Source organism: Periplaneta americana, chromosome 7 (assembly GCF_040183065.1).
Source record: "Periplaneta americana isolate PAMFEO1 chromosome 7, P.americana_PAMFEO1_priV1, whole genome shotgun sequence".
NCBI classification, from domain to species: Eukaryota; Metazoa; Arthropoda; class Insecta; order Blattodea; family Blattidae; genus Periplaneta; species Periplaneta americana.
The window spans coordinates 5,137,109-5,159,850 of NC_091123.1; the positions used below are offsets into that span (position 1 = coordinate 5,137,109).

Below are 22,742 nucleotides of genomic sequence, written 5' to 3' on the forward strand. Positions count from 1 at the left end.
ACTAGGCACTTGGTCAGTAATTGAGACTCGTTCAGACATGGTTTCTTGTAAATAGTTCTTTTAATCTACCACAAAATATCTCAATATCCGGTAATTTCATCACTATAGAATTTTGTTATTGTAGGTTTAATTTGTAATTTAGTAAATACAAAAATATTCTTTGTTCTTAACTTCTATGATAAAATGTCTAGCTTTCATTAATCAGGTATTCTTGTCGTACTTTAATTTTTATTGTAATTGTAATTGTAAATTTAATATTAATTGTAATCTTATTGTTCATATTATAGTTGTAATCCCCTGGTAGAGGGGCAGAGAAGGCCTGACGGCCTTATCTCTACCAGGTTAAATAAATAAATCTAATCTAATCTAATCTACTTAAGCTCTTCCTGTCTATTTTAAGAATAACTGCCTTTTAAAAATAAATTTAAAGCATATTTATTTATATGTAATTTTGAGTGATGTTAGTAACCGACATTTTATTGCCTACAATTTGCTTTTCTCATGTGCGAGTTTAATGTGGACTTTATCCTGAACTTTATCTCACACACAAAAATGTCCTTATAATTTCGACAATTTTCACTTCCAAAATCATCTCAATTTCTCATGCACTAGTTTAGCCATTAGCCCTGACTTTATTACAATTAGTGACAAAATGAATTTCCAGTAATTTTTAAGTTGGTGTAAATAATTATATCAATTTTGAAAATTCTAATTGTTAGGATATACAAACCGTTTGCACTCTTGCAAATCGCACAACTCCATCTTCATCTCTTTCTTCCCAAATATCTTTTACAATCTTCGCTCCACGTTCCTTTGCTCTCTGAAACAAAGAACAAAAATGGTTACCATTAAATACTCGTAAGTATCGGTATGACACACATAGGTGTTGCAAATATAATAAAAAAATAATGTACTGAACATTGTATGTGTTTATCTTATGTTGTTGTTGTTTTCCAATGCCAGGCGTTTGACAATAAAGTCATTTGACCTCTTGCACTCCAATATTTTTCAAAGATATTATCATGACCAGCCACTGAAGCACAGATTTTGAGGTGTTCCGAATCCATTTCTTGGTTTGAGTTGCACAATGGGCAGTTAGGGGACTGATATATTCCAATTCTATGCAGGTGTTTGGCCAAACAATCATGGCCTGTTACCAATCTAAATGCAGCTACAGACGATTTTCGTGGTAAATCGGGAATTAACTGTGCATTTTGATGCAGAGAGTTCCAATTTTTCTCTTGCGATTGTGTTATCAAATTTTGTTTGTTGAAGTCTAAGTATGTAGATTTAATAAATCTCTTCACAGAGTAATACGTAGATTTAGTAACAGGTCTGTAAGTAGCAGTGCTGCCCTTCTTTGCTAAAGCATCCGCATTCTCGTTTCCCAGGATTCCCAATGGGATGGTATCCATTGGAATACAATTCTTTTATTGAGTGATATTAATTGAGAGAGCATTTTAGTTATTTCTGCTGTTTGAGATGAAGGTGTGTGTTTAGAGACTATTGATAGAATAGCTGCTTTGGAGTCTGACAATATAACTGCATTCTTAAATTTATTGATGTGGCATAGAAGATTCCTGAGACTTCCACTTATTGCAATGATTTCTCCATCAAAACTTGTTGTTCCATATCCAAGAGATCTATAAAGTGAGAAGAGACAGCACGTAACACCTGCACCGGCACCTTGTTCTCTGGAGATCAAGGATCCGTCGGTGTACAAATGAAGCCAGTTTTGTGGAGGGTACCTAATATTAATTGTCTCTAAAGACAATTGTTTCAGTATTTCAGTGTTTACTTCTGATTTCAGTATTTCTTCTGTTAAATTTAGATTATATTCTATATTTAATAGAGTTAAAGGGTTTGGTTTAATTTGTAAGTTTTCTTTTAAATTCGGGATATTGATTTTCTGTTTTAATTCTTGAACAATGGATATGAAACTTTTTTGAGTTTTCAATCTACAGAGAGGACTGTATGAATGCCAAATGTTTATCTTTTGTTTATATCAGTGTGTTGCCATGGTTGCATGAATCATAGTACATAGTGAACAATGCCGGACACCATTTGGGCATGTAGTTGTGTAAGAATGACCAGACAAAAGCTCTTGGTTTTGTCCTAGCTACAGATAATTTCAGTTACTTTTCTTCTTCTTCTTTCTTTGCAACACCGTGTATTTTCTCATTGTACATATTATCATCATCATCATCATCATCATCATCATCCTTCACGAATTAGGCCTCTGTAGACCTGTTTCGGCCCCATCTAGCAGTCTTCTTAACGGTCTTCCTGGTCGACGATGTCCTCTAGGTTTATATTGCATCATAATTTTTGGGATTCTTGAATTTTCCATTCTTCTTACATGATCTAGCCAATTGAATTTGTATCTGGTGATTTTTTCTTCTACTGACTCTACTTCTAATTGTTCTAAAATTTCTTCATTCCTTTTTCGGTCTAAAAGAGTATATCTTGCTGTTCTCCTGTTCTTCTGTTGTACATATTATAAGCAACTAAAATTTGTTAAATTACCTACAATCATATTCCTACACTAGTCTTTCCTTTGCAAAGGCAATGAGAATAACAAAGAAATATCAAAATATGGTATCCACTGAAGTGCAAATGGTTATGTTCTTGGCCTGAAAACTGTGAATATACGTTTGAGTTTTTAAGATTCTTTTACTCTGTGCATTTGTTGAGACAACGGCTTGGATTGCAGATTTGGAATCACATAAAATAAAAACTTCATTAAAATGATCAGTCCCGGATTACAGTTTTTTTCAGAGAAAAAAGATCTCCTTAATCACACTTTGTAACCTCGACTGTCAATGAACATTTCCCTGAATTTTTAAACAGAAATTTGTCTTAAATATGTTAAATATTAAAAGAAAAAATAATCGACAGCAATGTGATTCTGCAATCGACAACAATTTTTTAAAATTGAAGTACTTACATAAATAGCAAGCTTCTGTATAGGATATCATGTGATGAAAACAAATTCTGTGAGTCTCTATGTTACCAGCTTCTCTGGTTTTTGAAGTACAAGAACTCACCTGAACAATTGAGTCAAGATCCTCAACAGTGAAGGCAATATCTTTCACTCCATCTCCATGACGAATCAAATGCTTTCCCATTTCATTGTTATCAGGTTCATATGCAGAAACGAACACAAACATGATCTAGAACACAAAATAAATACTGTATGTTACTGGTTTATACGATCATTCTTATATGAAAGAGCTTAAATAAGATCCTGCCCTACATTTCACATGAATTACATATTCGGGTATGATAAAATAACACATCTCATATACCTATACTGGAGTACAGAGAAACTTCTCCAGATTTATGGGTGTACTATACATGTGTGCTCCACTTCCTTTGCAACAAATAAAAAGACATTAAAGTCCCCCAGGCCTTTGATTAAAGTACAAATAACCTTCATGGGATTATAAGAGTAATTTAGAATCTGTTATGCATTTTACTAATTATTTTCATAATTTTTAATAATATAAGTGAAAGAAAGAAAAAAAGAAGAGTTTTTTTCATTGGTTAACATGTCTCACTATGAGATGGCTACCTTATTCTGACGGACTGCATGTGCTGCTATCTTGCGAGACCCAGTTTCCAGGCCCTGGTATGCGAGAGGTTCAAACCCAAGTCTTGTGCAGTAGTAACTCGCTGCCTGTGAATTTCAAACATAATTTATAACAATTTTTATAATCTAAGACTAAACGAGAATCAGTCCCAAAATTCAAATCTCTTGGAGCAACAGTAACAAATATAAATGACACTCGGGAGGAAATCAAACACAGAATAAATATTGGAAATGCCTGTTATTATTCGGTTGAGAAGCTTTTATCATCCAGTCTGCTGTCAAAAAATCTGAAAGTTAGAATTTATAAAACAATTATATTACCGGTTGTTCTGTATGGTCATGGACTGTCACTTTGAGAGAGGAACAGAGATTAAGGGTGTTTGAGAATAAGGTCCTTAAGAACTCTCTTAATAAGACAGATTTTATAATCCTAGGAGGAGATTTTAACGCCCGTGTAGGAAAACAAACTATAGAGAATCTGATTGGTAGTAACGGCGAGAATACGCTAAATGAGAATGGAAAAATGCTGAGAAATTTTGTCAGTTTTAATGAATTAAAAATAACTAACATCTTCTTCCGCCATAAAGATATCTTGGGCAGCGAGAGACACTAGATCAATAATAGATTACATACTCTGCAATAAAAAATTATCACCCCATGTAATAGACACTCGTGTGTACAGAGGATACGATATTAGTTCGGACCATTTCATCGTTATCTCCACCTTTCACATGCCAAATAAATGGATTTATAAGAGAAAAGGGAACATAACAAAAATGAAAAGAAACTTCAAAGTGCATCTACTACAGCAAGAGAGCGTAAGGAGATTATACTCTCTACGACTATTAGATTATATAGATCAAAGAGCTGTAAGCACTAATATTAACGAAGAATGGCACGATCTTAAAGAAATCATAATAAAATCTGCTGGAGAAGCCCTAGGGACAAGATCAACTAAAAGAGGAAAAAAGGGTTTATATATATGGAATAATGAAATTCAAGAAATTATTGAAAATAAAAAAAAGCATACCTAAAATATATACAATCAAAATCAGAGGATGATAGAGCCAAATATAAATACAGAAGCGCCGTTGCTAAAAAAGAAGTGAGGAAATTAAAAAGGCTTAGCTGGGATAACTATATCTCAAACATAGAATATGATTGCCATGGGTCACAGGATATAGCCTATAAAATTCTGACACCTAAACTCGACTGAAAAAGATACGGCTAAAATAAATAACATAACAGGAAAAGAATGGCTTAAATACTATGAAACTTTATGGACAAATACGTCCGAAGTAAACACTGACCCCACATTAAAGGAACTGGCGAATGTAGACCTTATCGAAATAGAAGAATTAGATAATGCTCTTACAACATTCAAAAATAAGAAAACTCCAGGCATAGATTGTTTAAATATTGAACTTCTAAAATATGCTCCAAAAGACGTTAAAGAGAAATTCTTAGATATAATAAATGTATGTTGGAGAATGTGCATAATTCCGGATGAATGGAAAAAAGGACTTATATGCCCTATATTTAAGAAAGGAAATAGACACGAGTGTACAAGTTACAGAGGAATTTGCTTACTAAGTATAGCTTACAAGATATATGCTAAGATTATCACTAGACGACTAAATATAATCAACGAGCATATGCTAAGAGAAGAACAATGTGGCTTTCGAAAAGGAAGATCATGCTCAGATGCCATATTTACAATAGAACAACTTATCCAGAAGAGAAGAGAGTTCAACTTACCAACTTGCAAACTTTTCATCGATTACGAAAAAGCATTCGATAGATTGTCAAGAAATAAACTCTGGGAAGTAATGTATGATAAAGGATTCCCAGAACATATCATCAAAGTTGTACAAAGCTTAGGCCCGGTTGCAGAAACACCGATCAAAATATGATTGGCAATCAAGGAGGGTTTGATTGGCCATCAGTTCTATTTCTGTTGCAGAAAGAACAATCAGTGTTTGATCGGAGATCAGTCTTCCATCAGATTTGATCAACAGATTTTTGCTGGTTAAGGCCCGGTTGCAGAAACACCGATCAAAATATGATTGGCAATCAAGGAGGGTTTGATTGGCCATCAGTTCTATTTCTGTTGCAGAAAGAACAATCAGTGTTTGATCGGAGATCAGTCTTCCATCAGATTTGATCAACAGATTTTTGCTGGTTAAGGCCCGGTTGCAGAAACACCGATCAAAATATGATTGGCAATCAAGGAGGGTTTGATTGGCCATCAGTTCTATTTCTGTTGCAGAAAGAACAATCAGTGTTTGATCGGAGATCAGTCTTCCATCAGATTTGATCGACAGATTTTTTCTGGTTAAGTCACTGATCATCGATCAAGTAGGCTATTTATGTTGTTCTGTTTATAATGCAGTTAGTAGCTCAGTTGGTAGAGCAGCTGGCTACGGACTGAAAGGTCCGGGGTTCGATCCCAGGTGGTGACAGGATTTTTTCTCGTTGCCAAACTTTCAGAACGGCCCCGAGGTTCACTCAGCCTTCTATAAAATTGAGTACCGGGTCTTTCCCGGGGGTTAAAGGCGGTCAGAGCGTGGTGCCGACCACACCACCTCATTCTAGTGCCGAGGTCATGGAAAGCATGGGGCTCTACCTCCATGCCCCCCAAGTGCCTTCATGGCATGTTACGGGGATACCTTTACCTTTTTACCTTTTTAGTGTAATTATATAGTAAATAGTTACAGCTAACAATATTGTTTTCGACATAATGGATTCTTCTGATGAAGAATGAAAAAAATATTATTAAGAAGAAGGCGTTTCCGTGATAGATATGAATTGTTTTTATGTATAATAACAGAGAATTTGAGCAAAGATTTAGGTTAAGTAAGGATTCGTGTGTTTTGTTACTTTCAAAAATTGAAACAAATATATGCAGACAGACAAATCGAAACCTTTCACTTTCTCCAATGAACCAAGTTCTAATAATGCTGATATTTTATGCTGTTGGAATTTTTCAGGCGGTCTCATAAATCCCCAAACTTCAAACAGGGAACGATTTGAAATCCAGAGAGAATTTTAAGCCATGTCAGGATTTCCAAGAGTAGCCTAACATTGGTTGTATAGACTGCTCACATCCCCATCCAATCACCTGGTTGAAATGATGCCGAACTTTATCGGAGTAGAAAAGGTTTCTTTTCTGTGAATATACAGGCAATATGTAGTCTACACCATCACTGCAATTCTGCAATGTTGTGGCCCGTTGGCAGGGTTCTACACATGACAACACAACACAGTATTTTTAATGAGTAGGTTACGAGCTCCATTTGTAAACAGAGAGATGAGAAATGGAATTATCTTGGGTTATGGAGGCTATGCATATTCCAATTTCTTGTCGACTCTCCTAGCAAATCCCACAACAGAAGCCCCCTCACGTTTTTTTTTTGTGTTTGCTTCATTTTTTTTTTTTTTTTTCACTATATTGTAGTCTATATACAAATAGAATCCGCCTGTTTCCTTTCTACAAAAAGCAACGAAACAGCAAAACATTCACTTGAACATTCACTTGTTTTCCTAGTCACCGCCCACTTGATGCATTCGTTTCCCTACTTTTAAAGAGCATCAAATTGGCTGTGGTTGCTAAATAGCGCTGTTGTCAAATGTATTTCTTTCTCAAATCAGCAATTAGTAAATTGAGACAAGTTGATTGGAGATTCACGTTTGTGCAACGCAATGAACAATCAAATAAATCAGACATCAACTGATTGGCGATCAGGGACTGATTTGATTTGCGTTTCTGCAACCGGGCCTTATATTTCAAATCAAACATAATTATTGACAAAGGAGACCCAATAAGCGACAATACATTAGAAATCAATCAAGGAGTCAGACAGGACTGCCCATTATCTCCTGCACTTTTTATCATATACATTGACGAAGTAATTGTACAATGGCAATCAGTACTAACTACGGATTTTAAAATTAACAATAAAATTTTAAACACTATACTGTTCGCAGACAATTTTTAGCGGCTCTGAAAAGGATTTACAATTAGCAGTTTACAAACTAAATGAAATAGCAAAGAAATTCAATATGACAATCTCTGAACGCAAATCGAAAGTAATGGCATTCAACGGAAAAGATCATATGAGATGTAAAATCAGCATTAATGACAGCATAATAGAACAGGTGAACAATTTTAATTATTTGGGATGCAACGTATCATACTGCCAGAAAGAAGATATTAATATTAAATTAAATAAATTCTGCAGAATGTGCGGCACTATAAAAAGAACATTGAAAAATAAAACACTACAGAGTACACAATTAAAACTTTATAAAGTGATGGCGGTACCTACCTTAACATATGCAAGTGAGAACTGGACTCTTAATCGTGCAGACAGAAGAAAAATAGAAACTGCAGAAATGAAGTTTTGCGTTCAATAGCAGGTGTGACAATATTAGACAGGAAACGAAATGAAGATATTAGAAAAGACTTAAATATTTTTAATTTAACAAATAGAATCGAAAGCATGAGAAATGGCTGGTATGAGCACGTTCGAAGAATGCCTACAGACAGAATTCCCCAACAGTTACTACAATACAAACCAAGACGACGTAGAAGTGTTGGACGTTGGACGCCCAATCACTAGATGGGAGGAGGACTCATTAAATTTCGCTTGATGTGAAAACAGGTCAAAAGGCCTAATTTCATGACGCAGAAGAAGAAGAAGAAAACATTTGGGGCTAAGAGGGATGAAGTTACAGGAGAATGGAGAAAGTTACACAACGCAGAACTGCACGCATTGTATTCTTCACCTGACATAATTAGGAACATTAAATCCAGACGTTTGAGATGGGCAGGGCATGTAGCACGTATGGGCGAATCCAGAAATGCATATAGAGTGTTAGTTGGGAGGCCAGAGGGAAAAAGACCTTTGGGGAGGTCGAGACGTAGATTGGAGGATAATATTTAAATGGATTTGAGGGAGGTGGGATATGATGATAGAGAATGGATTAATCTTGCTCAGGATAGGGACCAATGGCGGGCTTATGTGAGGGCGGCAATGAACCTCCAGTTCCTTAAAAGCCATTTGTAAGTAAGTAAGAAAGACTAAACGAAAATATGTTCTGTCCTGTAATATATCATTTTCTTTCCTATGTATTAATGTATTATTCAATTTGGTCGTATTTTAGTAAACAATTGGTTCCGGAAGTTAGAAATATATTTTACTTCTCAGTTCTGTGTAAATGGAGACTGAATCAGTTTTCCAAGCTATTAATGTTTTACTTTTTTCTAGCTCTTGGATTTCTTAATATAATTAATTTTATGTCTTAATATGAGAGGACTAGGTATTTGAAATATTTTTTTTAGTAGGTTATTTTATGACACTTTATCAACATCTTAGGTTATTTAGCGTCTGAATGATATGAAGATGATAATGCCAGTGAAATGAGTCCGGGGTCCAGCACTGAAAGTTACCCAGCATTTGCTCATATTGGGTTGAGGGAAAACCCAGGAAAAAACCTCAACCAAGTAACTTGCCCCGACCAGGAATCGAACCCGGGCCACCTTGTTTCGCGGCCAGACGCGCTAACCGTTACTCCACAGGTGTGGACATTTGAAATATACGAGGCCTGTCTAAAAAGTATCCGACCTTTAATTTTCCCGCGCAAAGTAGTGATTCTAAGGCGGCGCCACTGTGCACGGTGGAAGGAGGAACCGTAATGCGCATGCTTGAATTTTTTCACCGCATTCGCTTGTGCCAGTCACTGGCTGGTGGTCGCCAAGTAAGGTGCTGTTCTAAGTGTTTGTCGGATTTAGTTTTCTCGCAAGATGACTGAACGAATTGAGCAAAGATACTGCATCAAATTTTGTCAAAAGCTTGGTGATTCTCAAAGTCAAACAATTCGTAAGATTCAGCAGGTGTTTGGGGAAGATGCGATGGGTGTAACACAATTTAAGGAGTGGTTCAACCGATTCAAAGATGGCCGCACATCAGCGGAGAGTGAGCACCGTTGTGGCAGGCCCCAAACTGCTCGGAGTGCAGCTGTTGTTGAGAGGGTGCGAAATTTGGTGATGGCAGATCGTCGTTTGACCGTGCGGGAGATTGCCGAAGAGGTTGGAGTGAGTAAAGATTCTGCACATGCAATTTTGCGTGATGATTTGAACATGAACCGAGTGGCTGCGAAATTCGTGCCCAAGTTGTTGTCCCCGGAACAAAAGACCTCCTTCGTGACGTTGCACAGGACCTTCTGGACACCACCAACACTGATCCTAGGTTTCTGAACACCGTGATAACTGGAGATGAGTCATGGGTGTACGGGTACGACCCAGAAACTAAAAGACAGTCGTCGCAATGGAAGCATCCCGAGTCTCCAAGGCCGAAGAAAGCGCGGCAGGTGCGAAGCAACATCAAGGTGATGCTGACTGTTTTCTTTGATGTCCGTGGAATTGTGCATCACGAATACGCACCGGAAGGACAAACGGTGACAAAGGAGTACTATCACGATGTTCTCTGGCGACTCCGTGATGCAGTTCGGCGCAAAAGACCAGACATGTGGACAGCGAACATCTGGTACTTGCATCACGACAACGACCCCGCACATTCATCCCAATTGATCCTCACTTTCTTGGCCAAACATGGAATTACAACCGTTCGCCAACCTCCCTACGCTCCAGACTTGGCTCCTTGCAACTTCTGGTTGTTTCCAAAATTGAAGACACCACTGAAAGGATCCCGTTTTGAGAGTAGAGAAGAGATAATGCGGAACGCGACGACGGAGCTGAACACCATTCCAAAAGAAGACTTCCATAGGTGTTTCCGGCAGTGGAGGGATCGGTGGGCTAAGTGTGTGCAAGCACAAGGGGCCTACTTTGAAGGGGATTAGGGTCCCAACCTCGTCAGGTATTTGAAATATTTTTTCTGGCTAAAGGTCGGATACTTTTTAGACAGGCCTCGTATATTGTTTTTAATAACATTAATAATTATTGCCTGATAATGAACCTTGTTTGTTTTTTAGATCTTCAAAAGTTCAAATAAAAAAATGTTACAAATTACAAAATGTATAGCCTAACTCATGACCTGTTTCACATCTTAAAGCTCCAGTATTGATGTAAGATCTATGAACTACAATAAATGAAATGAAATGAATTACCTGTTTCGCATTTCCTACCCAGAAGGTGAGATGATCGAAGTGTAGGAAGCGACCCTTGTCAGGCTGCAAAACAAGAGAAGTTTATGAGAAAGAGCAATCAGAAATCTTCTGCTACTTTCATCTCAACTACTGAAGGAGAGAGTTTGTATCCTAAAAGATTTTCCTTAATTGAAACAAAATTATATAGGACTACAATGCATTTCATAGTTATGTTAGATTCTTCTATATGTTAAGAAAAATAACGCAGTGGGATTAATGGAACTCATTATTTATCTTGGGAACATGTTCACTATTACAGAAAATTCAAATTGCATTATATACCAAATATATAGGCCTATTTAAAATGCTGAGAGGTAAAATACATTTTTATGCATTAAAGAAGCTATAACCACACAATGTAAAAGCTAATCGTAAAATATTGTATAATTTTGTAATCTGGTATGCGTACCGGTACACCTTACCTTTGGTCCCTTATCTGTATATGTCGTCTGAAAAAGAGAGAGAAAAAAAATTATATATAAGTATCTTATACGAATTACTGCTGATAATACTGAAAAGAAAGGAATAATGTCTTTTGGCAGCCACTAGTTAGTGGAAGTTGAATAAAGGTTATTCTTAATAAATAGTAGAATGAGTGCTGAAGTTGGTTTATTATTCATACGATTTAAACACTGAATCATGAATTTTTTCTGTATAGATCATGCTGGGGTAATAAGGTATTACTTTTCAAGACTTTATCAGTAATTCAAAATAATTTCACAATTTAGCAAAAATTGTAACAAAATTCAAAGTTTATGTAAACTAGTTAAAATACATAAAACCAATAAAATCAGTTGTATCGCAAATTTAATTAATTCAAATGTATAGTCACTTCAAGGTTATCATCACCTGTCCTGGATTCCTGATAATAAAATCTGGCAACCCTGGTTGGAATGTTGATAAATAATAATCTTGATTGTGGTCAGATGTTGACTTTTTATTAAAAAAAACTCTGCAATTTATACCCTCAAATCATCTGTGAATGTAGATATACTTAGAATTTCTTGTTTTGCTTATTTTCATTCATTATTGACATATGATAAAATATTTCGGAGAAAACCTTGTGCACACAAAATAAATTATTGGCAATGAAAAGTGCCTTTTCGTAAGCATAATGATGCGCATTCGACAAACCCAGACAAAACTGCTCTTTTTAGTATTTGAAGATGTCAGTGAGGAATCCGTATACTGAAAATTTCCCATAATTTCCTTTTAACGTGTACAATATCACCTTGTATAATCCTGTGGACGAAATAAAATACATACAAACCGTACGAAACAACTATTTAATTTAATTTGAATAAAATTTTAGCATGTCATTACATTAACAGATAGTTTAGGTTTCGGCAATCAGTTCTGCTGAAATAATCCACTATAGGCCTGTATTTTCTCTTATTCTACAATTCTTATATTTTACACAATATAGCCTATACCATAGACAAATAAATACATGAATTTTATAGGCATAAAATTTGGCATCAAATTCCACTCGTAAAATTTCGTTTAACCTTACCATGCGACCTTCAACGTACCGGTATAGGTTAAAGTGTACACTCCGAGGTAATCCTAAAGACCTCTTTTTGTGTTTAAGATGAGTATTTTCCCTAGACCCAATAATGGCACTGTAAATCTATGATTAAGTGGGTTATGCTACTTTTACCTTTACTGCAACTTAAAATCGAATATCCGAGCATAGAATGCATGTAGGTCATCTGGATTGTCGGAACAGAAATACTTCCTGCGGGAAGATGTGTGACTCTTCTGTCTGCCCTAAATTCCAAATTTTCTTTTATACAAGAATTAGAAACCAAAAACTGAATGTTAGCCATTGTTGTAAATGGCTGAGTAAATCAAATCGTATTATTTAAGAGCTGTCTCTAGCGGAAGCAGTTGAAGCAACATTGCCAATGTTTGAAAAATGGTAGTTCATGGAGGGAAATTTGTTTTGTGCATTTATTTGTCTCCTCGTCCCAGTTCTCGACCTCCTGTACTCTGGTGCAAGGCAAATACTAGTCTTTATTCACACGTAGTGTTTTTCCACTTTTGGTTCAGGCACGTCGGCTTTGGTCCAGGGAAAAATACTATTTAATTTACCAGAGCAGAGCCATCTATGATTAAGTTATTTACACGTTTTGTTATGATGTCGCAGTCTATAATGTTGGTAGACCGAATGGAAAGAAATAAGTATAGAGAATGTTGCCAGCATTTTAGAAGTTGTCTCTCATTGGCTATATGCTAGTAGACGATTGTTTAATGTTGTTTACTTTAGAGCAAAAACGACATATTCGCTTCCTTAGTGACGTTGAAGATCACCGAAGTGTAACAATGTAACAATTAACTACGGTATATGTCTTGGGTGGTTGTTCAAAAGTCAAAATCCTTTAAATCGCTGAAAATATGTTAAAATAAGTTTCACATAAAAATAAAAATACCATCAATTATAGAAGAACGACGTTTAATGTCACACGACTTTTCTATTGTTTTAATATTGTTGCTATGACAACGTTTATTTCGAAATATCCAAGCTTTTCTTACACAAGGTTTTTTTAAAAGTAACGCTAATTGCAATTATTAAATTTCAATGAGGAGATTTTGAATAAAAACTCAGACATGTCAATTATTGTATTTAGAAAGGAAACATAATATTTTTGTGGCTATTATTGTGCGAATGCAAAACTGTATAGGGAAGCCCTCAGACTAATGAAAAATTTATAGACGATTCCACGTTAAGAAAATAGCATTTGGCATATGGAGCTATTCCATCAAACGAGCAGTTGCCATAGAAACGCATACTTACAACATAGCTTCTACAATGTCCTAGGCAAGGCCCATAAAACCAATGCTTTTTTCTTAACGTGGAATAGGAGTAATCTAGAACATTGGATTAAATAAGTAACTAAATAAATAAAATAATTAATTAACTATTCTTGGATCAAGATGGGAAAATTATTTAGGTGGAACTAAATGATAATTATATATAAAATAATATGCCATTTTGTCTGCTAGTAATACGATATTTAGAGAAAGTAAACTGCTTACCATTTTACTTGTGGATGTCTCTGAAGGTGTGTGACGGAATCACTACAACTTCGTAACGCATGGTTCCCCTTAAAAGCCCTCGCTGCGCGAAGGCGTGTGTGGTCTTGTCTCCCATTGGTCCGCTACAGATACTCGATGAAGGTCGACTTCTAGGGCCCCTGTGTCATTGTCAAGGAACTTACAGACCTTGATCCTTGAGTACAGCGAATTATCAACAATTAAGTACCTAGTACAGTCTTAGAAAAAGGTTTTGTCGCACAGATACTTTATAAGTCCCAGAAAGGAAGCAGTGCGCATGATCAGACATACAACGAAACAAAACTAATTTTATTACATCAACTAATCCTTCTCTTGTGAACCAGGTCGCTCGTCCTGATCATGCGCACTGCCTCCTTTCTGGGACAAAGTATCTGTGCGACAAAACTTTTTTTCTAAGACTGTACATTAATTTAATAACGCTGTATCGACTGCATCACTTACTATAATAAGAGTCAATAAGAAATGAAGGGTACAAAGAACACTTAAGGGTGATACCATCTAATTTTATACATTACTGCAAAATTTTTTGCAGTTTCTAATGAGAAAATAGGAAAGAATGACTGCACCCACCAGTTTTTATAACAAAAACATATAAATTTTGAAGTAGGCCTAATATGTATCCTGAATTAGGAGATGTCACCACCCTTATTAGAATATGTGACTTTGATCGTTTTTTCTCTGTACCCTTCAAATGAAAAGATGAACTAGTTGTAATTCTGGCTCTGCTGTTGAAGGGAATTTTCATTCTTCCGCACTGTCTACAAAGGCAATTCCATGCTTGTTTTCAACAACAATCTGTATTGTTTTAAGTTACGATATATAATGAACAACAAAAATACATTTTATGACGTTAATGCATCTTTATTCTCTAAAACACAGGCGGCTTTGGAAATAAACACTGGCACAGCCTCCTGAATATCGGTACAGGACGGTTAGTATAGTTTGGATGGCCGTGTTTGGTCGATGAAAGAAGATACGCATCATCCTTCTCTGGTCATGGCGGATTAGATGCAACACATAACATAACCACGACTGATCCTTAATTACAGAACGAATCCACCTTTAAAATATACGAATAAATTTATTTTTGTACTCCAGCATTATAAACAGTCTTTATCGTTTGTAAAAATCATGCATAATATGCCACATTATCGCACTAGTGGCGTAAACTGTTACCATGCCAACTAAAACTTACATTATGAAACGATTTGCCATGCTATAATATTTAATACATCATTGTTGCCATAGCAACCTCTTTCTTCATAGACCATGACAATATCAAACTACCCATCATTACAAATCTGATGTTATTTCTTTATTAATTGTTTTATAATGTTGTCGTACAAAAATAACGTATGAAACACGTTTATAAAGTTATACAGTTATTGCACTCGTGAAAATTAGAAAACTGACTCGTACCATAAAGTATAAAATTATAAACTAATACACTATTACCCAACACCTCTTAATAAACAATCCGTTGCTATGTTGATATGCAGTGTTCAGTAGCATGAAATTTTGAGCAGGGGAAGCTAACTCAAGTTGTCTTTCATGCAATATGAGAAAACGTATTACAAAAATTACAGTCTTAAAATAAATAGTAGTCAATGTCAAGTCAGCAGTCGAAGATTGGTTGGAACCTCGTAAGTAACACCAATAAGGCATGACCTCAAATGATACGTAGTAAAATATGATTTCACGGTTTACACATATCTCTAACAAATAGACACGCATACGTATAGCATTAGCTCACTCCCTGTCATACTTAGAGAAATCACAATATTAACAGTCAATAGATTACAGTATTAGTATCATTACGTAAGTATGCGTCTGTCTTTTGGTTGTGTCCTTCATTGACAGCAAGGGAGTCGGTCATTTGTTTTTTAGATCACGCTTTTGTTCGTAAGTCAATCTTGATAATAGAATTGTCCTAAATAATTCAAGTAAATTAGTGTCAGGAACTGTTATTTCGCTCATTATTTATTATATCAGCCACAATGCACACTAACACATCAACTGAACACAACTGACGAAAAGGGATAACTCGGAAACTACGTCTTATTTTCAATGTCAAAGCTAGCTTCTTGCGAGCCTTGTGACCAGTGTAGTTTAGTTAGAAAGGGATGGAAAATCTGCGGGGTGGATTACACAGAAGAAACCAGTCTGCTTGGAAGCTGGTGTGTGCAGGCTTGTTTACTGCTGCATCACAAATCATCCTGAGCTGCCGCATCACAATATTTAACGCGTAAATATAAATTCTATTAAAATTAATAAATAATTTTGTCCATAGATTGCAGGTTTATTATGAAGTTATTATTAACTGGGGAAGCTGAGCTTTTTAGCTTACATTGACGCTACGCCACTGACAGTGTTATAGTCTAAGTTCGTGTTTACTGGGAAAGTGAAACGTGTTGATTACGCTGGTGATGGTACGAAGAGATTACTCTGCGCCCCTGTATATTAGACTACATTCTCTATGAAAGTGTAGGAGAAGTTGCCGTACGAGCACGGCGATCATCACGGTTAGGTTAGAAGTTTGAAGTTTGAAATATCTAGATGTTTTCACAAATATTTTAAATGTACTGACATTTTACTGGAGGAATCTAATGGGGAAAGGAGAATTCTAGATATTCCAGACAATGCGTTTAGGTCTGCAGTTCGATCCTAGTACATCCTGAGTTACTTTGACGAAGAAAACGGCTCTGCAGGAGATTTTCTCCAAGTACTTCCATTTCAGATTGCCATCCGACGCAAAATGGACGTGGCTTGAACTCGGGTAGATGCTATAAAACTTGTAGAAAGATGGATAAGAAACAGGGTTTCTGGAAATACATTGTTTTTACTGTCGTAGATCGACGATGGCTTCCCTCCAAACGAAACTAAGGACCGATACTTGTGTTATTATTCATTTAACGTCTATTTTCAGGTGCAGAACCTGTTCAGAGGACCTGAACTGATAGACCGACAATGGAGCAATGGTGAAATAAATTAATTTTTATTTTATTGGGTTATTTTACGACGCTGTATCAACATCTAGGTTATTTAGCGTCTGAATGAGATGAAGGTGATAATGCCGGTGAAATGAGTCCGGGGTCCAGCACCGAAAGTTACCCAGCATTTGCTCATATTGGGTTGAGGGAAAACCCCGGAAAAAACTCAACCAGGTAACTTGCCCCGACCGGGATTCGAACCCGGGCCACTTGGTTTCGCGGCCAAACGCGCTGACCGTTACTCCACAGGTGTGGACGAAATAAATGAAGCTTTCAAAGGAAATGTTATCCAGAAACACTGTATCTGCTACTTTTGTGGGATGATTTTTTTCCCGTTCACTATTCCGTCCAGTGCATCCTTCAGTAGACAGTTTCTTCTCAGCCAGTGACCCAGCCAATTCCTTTTCCTCTTCCTGATCAGTTTCAGCATCATTCTTTCTTCACCCACTCTTTCCAACACAGCTTCATTTCTTATTCTGTCTGTCCACTTCACAGGCTTCATTCTTCTCCATACCCACATTTCAAATGTTTCCAGTCATTTCTCTTCACTTCGTCGTAATGTTCAGGTTTCTACCCATGCAATATCGCACTCCACACAAAGCAGTTTACTAAACTCTTTCTAGATTTTGTTCTCAGAGGTCCGCAGAAGATGCTAATTTCTGTAAGATTAAAGTGTCTAAAAAATGGAATGAAATAAGCATGTTTTACATCCATGTCAAAGTACAGTTGAATAACTTTAATTTTTAAAATATAGTGCAACCTTCCCCTCAAACTCCTCGAAGTAGGTTAAGTATAGTCTAAATGCGGACTTTCTCTATGTATACTGTGTATAGCAATATACATGTACTCATGCATACTGTTGGATTTATGGGGTATCATGTAAGCATTTCCATGACGTCAGTGTAATTTTCGTTACGAAAAATCTCTTCATTTCTTATATTAATCTATATATATAATTTGAACTGGCAATGGAAATTACGGGAAAACGGCTGAACGGATTTTAATGAATGACCCGTCATTTTGAAGCTTGGCATCCAAGGATTTTGTCCACACCTGTGGAGTAACGGTTAGCGCGTCTAGCCGCGAAACCAGGTGGACCGGGTTCGATTCCCGGTCGGGGCAAGTTACCTGGTTGAGATTTTTCCGGGGTTTTCCTTCAACCCAATATGAGCAAATGCTGGGTAACTTTCGGTGTTGGACCCCGGAATCATTTCACCGGCATTATCACCTTCATCTCATTCAGAGGCTAAATAACCTAAGATGTTGATAAGGCGTCGTAAAATAACCTACTAAAATAAAAAAAATCCAAGGATTTTCAGAAAAATAATAACTTTCAGTAAAGGATTAGTTTTCATACATAATTTTCCTATTTTCCAAAATTCATCTTTCGTCAGTTTTGAGAACTAATTGCATTTCAGAATAAAACAAAACACACACTACAATAAACAATAGGCTATTACATTAAGGCCATGACCTGCAGGACTGCTGACATATTTGGAGTTCAAATTCACTTCAGGGCTTACTAAAAATAATTTACAGGTCTGATTCTGCGGTGTGTAATTTTCTGAGTACAGCTGGTATTGGATATTAAAATCTACAAAACTTGAGGTGGTTTGATGGCATTATTACCATTAGAAATGAAATATTATTATAGTTAATGCTATGATGTGACTATTTTTCATTAATTATACGTATACACGTTTCGGGATTATATAAGTAGATGTAGAGAATATATGTAATTAGATTTTCATTTCTGTAATTTACTGAGTGGTGGCTATGTAGTATATAACTTACGTAAGATAATATTGTTATTAAAAATCAAATATTTTATAGTTATTAATCAAGTGGGGTTGGGTCTTTTTCATATACTTAATGGCGGTGTGGTGTAGATATTTAAATGCGTCATTCTCTTCAGTATTGGCTCGAAAGAGCGCAAAAATTACAGTTCCTAAGGAAATACTAAAAGGTATTACTTACTGATAAAATAAGAGACCTAGAACATTTTGTAATCTCCCGATCTTTTCAGCAAGATCTCTTAGCAGGTAAAATGATTTTACCCTCTACATTTCAAGCTCTACATGCAGCAGCTATACCAAGATGCCATGTCTACTGTTCGAAAGCGTTAGCAAACTTGACATTTTTTTAACTTTCGCCTACAATCCACAATGACCTGATATAGCTATTGCTTTACTCCCACATGAAAAACCCTGACATTGTTCCTTGCGTTTTCGCGTTGAAACTCAAAGACTGAAGGTGGTTAGGTTCAAGAAAAGTATTTGGCATAAAAAAACATTCAGAGGGAGTATGATTCATTATTATGGACGCAAATAACTTTCAAAATGTCTGGTATTCTTCATTGAAAATAAATTTGAAACATTTTTATTTGAACGTCTATGTAGTTTGCAGCATTTGCTGTACAAGCCACTAGTATAAGTCGACGCTATTGTGTACTTGAAAAACTCACACCACATAAAGATATGATTAGCTCTGTCTTAAACTTATTCATACGGGCGACATATGCTGTCTCTACAAAACAATTTATAGCTTGTTTTCAGGACGGTCCGTGCCCAGTAATTATTAATTAATGGTACGAAACAAATGCCGAACTCTTTGAATATGATAAACTGATATTGCTGTAATATTTCATACTGTTTTCTTTGTTTTTTTATTCATTACTTATGTTTAAATATGTAGGCTATATTTTGTCGAGCGTATACTGAGTCCGTAAGGACTACATTCGATGGGGGAAGAGTTTGTAAATTAATGAAATCCATGCTATATCGCATTAAAAATGACGAAGCGTTAGCTCTCTCAGGTTCGACAAAGCGACAAGGGGCTTTTTTGTGGTTACATTTTCGATATTTCTTGAATTTAATTGCGTTTTCAACTTCTCGGTTTTTTTAAGTGACTTGAATTTGTCCCCTTGTTAATCAATTAAGAGGTCCAGAAGGTGATTTTTGAGAGTATCCGATTTTTTCGATACGCATCAGATTAACACAGTAACTCTGGACCCGAGGTTACGCCGTTGTTGGATATTCTAGCGCCACGCATAATAATGTAATGGCGTAGTGGAAAACTTCTAACAAACCGGTCTTTCCGGCAGAGAGACCTCCATGCAAGGTGTTGTGCGTGTTTTCCTGCTTGCTTCTGAGTCAGATTCCTGCGATCAATTGGACTGGTGGTCAGTAGGTTAATAAACTTCTGGCGAATTACATAATGAGAACGAACCAGAGATCCTCTACACGATCATCGCTCAAACTGACGAACTGTGTGCTAACATTCAACACAGCGCTCGAACAAAAGAAGTTAAAAAATTAAGCCCTGTTTTGTGGTGAAAACACTTTTATCCGTATTATAAACAGTAGTGATTAAACTTCAGGACGAAAAATAAATGAATATAACCAAACAATACGTTATGACCAATAACTTTACGGGAAATGCCTGCTATTATTCGGTTCAGAAGCTTTTCTCATCTCGTCTGCTTTCAAGTGCTGAGCCATTTATACCCGAACCCACACTTTCTGAAGTCGAAATTGCGATAGAAAATCTGAAAAAGTACAAGTCTCCAGGTATCGATCAAATTCCAGCATAATTAATACAAGAGTGTGGAAACGAATTGTCTAGCGAAATTTATAAACTTGTACTTGCAATTTGGGAAAAGAAAATTGTACTAGAACAATGGAAGGAGTCCATAATCGTACCTATCTTTAAGAAGGGGGACAAGACTAACTGTAGTAACTTTCGAGGAATATCACTTTTGTTGACGTCGTACAAAATTTTGTCGAATATCCTTTTGAGAAGATTAACTCCACATGTAGATGAAGTTATTGGGGATCATCAGTGTGGTTTTAGGCGTAATAGATCAACTATTGATCAGATTTTTTTGTATTCGATAGATATTGGAGAAAAAATGGGAGTATAAGGGTACAGTACATCAGTTATTCATAGATTTCAAAAAGGCGTATGACTCGGTTAAGAGAGAAGTTTTATACAATATTCTTATTGAATTTGGTATTCCCAAGAAACTAGTTCGATTAATTAAAATGTCTCTTAGTGAAACTTACAGCAGAGTCCGTATAGGCCAGTTTCTATCTGATGCTTTTCCAATTCACTGCGGGCTAAAGCAGGGAGATGCACTATCACCTTTACTTTTTAAATTTGCTCTAGAATATGCCATTAGGAAAGTCCAGGATAACAGAGAGGGCTTGGAATTAAACGGGTTACATCAGCTTCTTGTCTATGCGGATGACGTGAATATGTTAGGAGAAAATCCACAAATGATTAGGAAAAACGCGGAAATTCTACTAGAAGCAAGTAAAGTGATAGAGTTGGAAGTAAATCCCGAAAAGACTAAGTATATGATTATGTCTCGTGACCAGAATATTGTACGAAATGGAACTATAAAAATTGGAGATTTATCCTTCGGAGAGGTGGAAAAATTCAAATATCTTGGAGCAACAGTAACAAATATAAATGACACTCGGGAGGAAATTAAACGCAGAATAAATATGGGAAATGCCTGTTATTATTCGGTTGAGAAGCTTTTCTCATCTAGTCTGGTTTCAGAAAAACCAAAAGACAGAATTTATAAAACAGTTATATTACCAGTTGTTGTTTACGGTTGTGAAACTTGAACTCTTACTTTGAGAGAGGAACAGAGGTTAAGGGTGTATGAACATAAGGTGCTCAGGGAAATATTTGGGGCTAAGAGGGATGAAGTTACAGGAGAATGGAGAAAGTTACACAACGCAGAACTGCACGCATTGTATTCTTCACCTGACATAATTAGGAACATTAAATCCAGACGTTTGAGATGGACAGGGCATGTAGCACGTATGGGCGAATCCAGAAATGCATATAGAGTGTTAGTTGGAGGGCTGGAGGGAAAAGGACCTTTGGGGAGGCCGAGACGTAGATGGGAAGATAATATTAAAATGTATTTGAGGGAGGTGGGATATGATGACAGAGACTGGATTAATCTTGCTCAGGATAGGGACCAATGACGGGCTTATGTGGGGGCGGCAATGAACCTCCGGGTTCCTTAAAAGCCAGTAAGGATCCGTACAATCTCGGAGGTGCAAAAATACTGTAGAGTGTATTATTTAAGCAATATCTTCCAAGTCAAATTTTTGTAACACTACAACACTCCGTATTTGTTATCTGACAGAATTTACGTTCTTGTTAGCAGAAGCAACAGTTCAAGGTATCAATTCCTGCCCGGCAACAGAACCTGTCTTCAAGGCCGATCTGTTAGTTCGCGGACTCACATGTGGATCTTGCTGGTCACAAATGCTTCGTCATGTTCTGCAATTTCAAATTCTAAAATTATTGTTGCGTGGATAATCGTCTCTTTTCCCTGGACCAAGTCCTGTTGCTAGGCACTGCAATAACTTTCATTATGACATCACGACGGTCTGTGCAGTCGCGGTATTCTCATCGTCTCGTACAATTGAAATTGTAACTTCAATATTATTGCTCAAAATTACTGAACTACCAATCTCGTACAACTAAAATAGTGGAATGTGTTCTATACGACCGCAACAACATACGAAAAATTAATAGGCCTACGCGGAGAAATTCATAAATTAATTCGTAATACGTGAAACTTCTTTTATGCTCACAGTGCATAGGTTAAAATTAGTGTTGTAGGATTTAATCGAATAATCGAGTCGATTAAAATTAATCGGTTGTAGTTGATATTAATTATTATTTTGTTAATACAAACTCATACTAAAAATTCCGACAATATTTCTCTTTCGGAAATTGCTTACTTAAAAGCACAATAGTACTGTTATTTTCTAACTGTAAACCAGATAAAGGTAGGGGAAATCTTTGCACAAACACTTCAGAAAGAGATGGAGATATGAGGACATTGACCTAGTCTACCTCTATTGAAAGTTGAAACACAATGCAAA

The 22,742-nt window shown here is 36.3% G+C and overlaps 1 protein-coding gene across 2 annotated transcripts in view; it reads right to left on the reverse strand.

Moving 5' to 3' along the window:
• The window catches only part of Hpd (4-hydroxyphenylpyruvate dioxygenase), a 31,053-nt gene extending 17,137 nt beyond the window's left edge, over positions 1–13,916 (reverse strand). The window contains exons 1-6 of one of the 2 annotated variants that reach the window (XM_069830159.1): positions 13,799–13,916; positions 11,182–11,208; positions 10,721–10,783; positions 3,575–3,679; positions 3,048–3,173; positions 731–820 (exon numbers count right to left, since the gene is read on the reverse strand). In XM_069830159.1, coding sequence (XP_069686260.1) covers positions 731–820; positions 3,048–3,173; positions 3,575–3,679; positions 10,721–10,783; positions 11,182–11,208; positions 13,799–13,801 — 414 coding nt within the window. In that variant the 5' untranslated portion in view covers positions 13,802–13,916. The remainder of the gene's footprint in view (positions 1–730; positions 821–3,047; positions 3,174–3,574; positions 3,680–10,720; positions 10,784–11,181; positions 11,209–13,798) is intronic. The other variant, XM_069830160.1, reaches the window with a different exon arrangement.
• Between the last annotated feature and the right edge of the window lie 8,826 nt (positions 13,917–22,742).